The 3,416-nt window shown below is 58.9% G+C and overlaps 1 protein-coding gene across 1 annotated transcript; it reads right to left on the bottom strand.

Moving 5' to 3' along the window:
• Positions 1 to 339: 339 nt before the first annotated feature.
• Znf768 (zinc finger protein 768) lies at positions 340 to 3,140 on the bottom strand. Its single transcript, XM_035442200.1, has 2 exons — positions 2,745 to 3,140; positions 340 to 2,455 (listed from the first exon to the last, which is right to left on the bottom strand). Exons 1-2 carry the CDS (start codon positions 2,830 to 2,832, stop codon positions 858 to 860), a joined length of 1,686 nt encoding a protein of 561 aa, XP_035298091.1. The 5' UTR covers positions 2,833 to 3,140; the 3' UTR covers positions 340 to 857.
• Between the last annotated feature and the right edge of the window lie 276 nt (positions 3,141 to 3,416).

Raw genomic sequence — 3,416 nt, 5'->3', positions numbered from 1 at the left:
TACTGGGGGGAGGGGGGGTTAAGCCAGGTGATAGGGAACAGCTGTACCTAGGCATGAGCACCTGGGTCTGTTTTCTGACCTAAGCACAGACCCTTTGTTTAGGAAGAGTTGAGGATTCTCTCACACTCCCACTATCAGTCGCTTTGAGATACAGCATGCGAAACATGGGGCATGAACTTTGGTGTCCACAGGCAAATAAACCAAAAACGCCCTGAACTCCGGGTGCTAAGATCCCCCTGAACCACTGAGCATGAAAGCATTTCCAAGGCAAGACTTGCTGCTGCAGTTCTGACTGGTGTCTCCCACTGCTCAGGAAACAGTCCACATACACATCTTAGGGACAAGTCTCTTACCACATCAAAGTTTTATTGAACTCAAACGGCTCCAAAGCCTGAGGAAGACAAGGTAGGATGGGGTTTGCTCTGAGAGGCCCAGGCCCTACCTCGGACCCCACTTCCCTGCTACCTACGCTTTGCACTCTTCCTGGTTTCACAAGGGTCTCAGCAGCTACCAACCTAAGCTACCCTACTCTAACTAAGTGACACTCCCTTGCCCTCCCCCCTCCCTGTCTAGTACTTAGCCAGGACAGGCCTCCCAGCTAAGGAGCCTGCTGCTACTCAGACAAGCAGCACGGATCTCTTCTGGTGCTTCCTGTTGCCTGCTTAGCCTCCCTGCAACCCCTCTTCGTAGCCCACTTCTCATACTTCTTGAGGGCATGTGACTTCCTGCACCCTGACCCATCTTCTAGAATATTCCATCCTTCTATTCTCCTCCAGCTTTTCCATTATCTTCTCAAAGGGTTTCTCTAGTTCCCTGACTCCTCCTCTTCTGCCCATCACCTCCCCACCCTTGACTCGTCAGCGGCGCCCGGCTGCATGGGTCCGCTGGTGGCGGATGAGGTCGGAGCTCTGTGAGAAGGCCTTTCCACAGTCATCACACTTATAAGGTCGCTCCCCACTATGCACGCGATGGTGCTGCAGCAGCGTGGAGGAGCGACAGAAGCCCTTGCCACACACGGCGCAGCGGTATGGCCTCTCGCCTGTGTGGGAGCGCTGGTGCTGAATGAGTGTGGAGGAGCGGTTGAAGGTCTTGCCACAGTCGGGGCAGCTGTAAGTGCGGCCTGGCAGATGGGTGCGGGCATGGATGGCTAGAACCGAGCTCTGGCCAAAGCGCTTGCCGCATTCCGGGCACTTGAAGGGCTTTTCACGGGCATGGCTGCGGGCATGGGGGATGAGTGCTGACCGTTGGGAGAAGCTCTTGCCACAGATGCCGCAGCTGAAAGGCCGCTGCCCAGTGTGCACTCTCTGGTGGCTGCGCAGAGACGAGTTCTGGCTATAGCACTTGCCACACTCTGGGCAGCTGTAGGGCCGCTCGTGGCTATGGGTGCGCTGGTGCCGGAGGAGGTAGGAGCTGTCGCCAAAGGCCTTCCCACAATGTGGGCACTTGTAGGGCTTCTGGCCAGAGTGGGTACGCTGGTGTCGAAGTAGGTAAGAGCTATCAGCGAAGGCCTTGCCACACCTGGGACACTTGTAGGGCCGCTCGCCGGTATGGGTACGCTGGTGTTTGATGAGGTCAGAGCTCTGGGAAAACGCCTTGCTGCACACCTCACATTTGTAAGGCTTCTCACCGGTATGGATGCGCTGGTGCTGGATCAGGGTAGAGCCTCGCCCAAAGCTCTTCCCGCAGATGCCGCAGATGTTAGGCCGGGGGCCTTGCCCACCCCTGGCCCGGCCACCCCTACGGCCTGGACCACGAAGGGTCCCTGTCAGATTCAGGGGGTTCTGGAGCATCTCAAACTGGGGTGTGGCCAGCAGGGCCCCTGTAGGCATATCAAATGGTGCCCCTAGAGGCAGTGCTCCTGTGGGTTGCTCCCCAAACCCCTGAGTAAAGGAGTCCAGGGGATGAACTCCTAAGGGGATACTCAGTGGATTCTTTTCCTCAGGGTTCACAAGCATCTCTGCGCCTTCCTGGAATTTGGAACTTTGAGTTTCAAATTCAGGGCTATGGGTTTTGAACTCAGGATTCTGAGCTTCATCTCCAGAGTTCTGTGGTGCATCCTCAGGACTCTGGGATTCATACCCGGGACTTTGAGATTCAAATTCTGGGCTCTTCGAACCATATCCAGGGCTTTTGGGTTCAAACCTAGGGCTGCCGGGTTCATAGCCTGGACTCTTGGGGTCATAGCCAGGGCTCTGGGGCCCATACCTAGGACTCTGGGATACAAACTCGGGACTCTGTGGGTCTGATTCAGGACTTCTGGGTGCAAACTCAGGGCTTGGGGGCACAAACCCAGGGCTTCGAGATTCAAACCCTGGGCTTTCAGGCTCAAACCTGGGACTCTGGGATTCAAACCCAGGGCTTTGTGGTTCAAGCCCAAAAGGTATTTCTTCAACTTCATAGTCCCCATTGCCTTCTTGCTGAGAAATTTCCCCTTCTTCGTTCATGTTGGTGTTGCCTGCAGGGTCAGAGAATTACAAAAAAAAAAAAAATACAGATTGATTGGGGGTCTGGAAGATCATTCGGTCCATTAATTGTCACACACTTCTCTCCCCCACTCTCCAAGCGGGGTCGCTGGCCCTAAATCAAGGTGCTGAAATTTACCACCTCCTCTCCAAAGACCGGGTACACCCAGGCTCCACCCCCAACCCCACTCCCAAGGGTCTGCACTTCCAGCCTTGCTTTCCTCCCACAGGCCACAGCCCGGTTTCCTGGTACACTCCTCGGAGGCGCGGTCCTTCCCTCACCTTTGAGAGACCCTTCGGGGCTGCCCATTCCGTCAGGACCGTGCACATCCCCGGGCTCGAGGCCCCACGACGACGCCTCCCGCTCCATCCCTGCCAGCTCCCAGTGCAGCGGCGGTGGCGACGGCGGACGATCCTGCAACCCAGCTCGAGTGCCCGGAGACCCGAGCCCTCGCCACCCGCCGACTCAGTGCCGCCCAGGAGACCGGGCGGCCAGGCTCGGGCCGCGAAGGCCGGACGTCTTGACCCTGGGCCTCTCCGGCCCCGCCCCTGCCCGCGGCCCCGCCCCCTCCCAAGGTCTCTGTCCCGCGGCCTTCGCCGGCCTTCGCGCGCGACGTGGCCTCGGAGGTGAGCGGCTAGTCTACTCCTCCGGCCGTCCCCAGCCACTACTTCCAGCCCGAGACCCCCTCGTCTCGCCCCCGGCCCCGGCTGAGCCACTGCTCTCCCGCCCCCTCTCCCCCACAGGAAGTGTCCGTCCCTGGCCAGTTTCCCCCGCTGGCTTGCGCCGCGGCCTCTCTAGGAGCGGCTGGAGGTGGAAACTCGTTGGCATTAACCCTGGACTGGATCTCCCGGGCGCCGGGGTGGGGGCGACCCGACGCCCTAGAGCCGCAGGGAAGGACGACAGCACTTTGTGTGCCTACATCGCGAGTCTCGGCCTATCCGGGGACCTGTCTG

This window comes from Cricetulus griseus, chromosome 3, assembly GCF_003668045.3.
Source record: "Cricetulus griseus strain 17A/GY chromosome 3, alternate assembly CriGri-PICRH-1.0, whole genome shotgun sequence".
Lineage (NCBI taxonomy): Eukaryota > Metazoa > Chordata > Mammalia > Rodentia > Cricetidae > Cricetulus > Cricetulus griseus.
The sequence above is the reverse complement of the archived record's forward strand: the minus strand, read 5'-3'. Positions and strand labels throughout refer to the sequence as shown.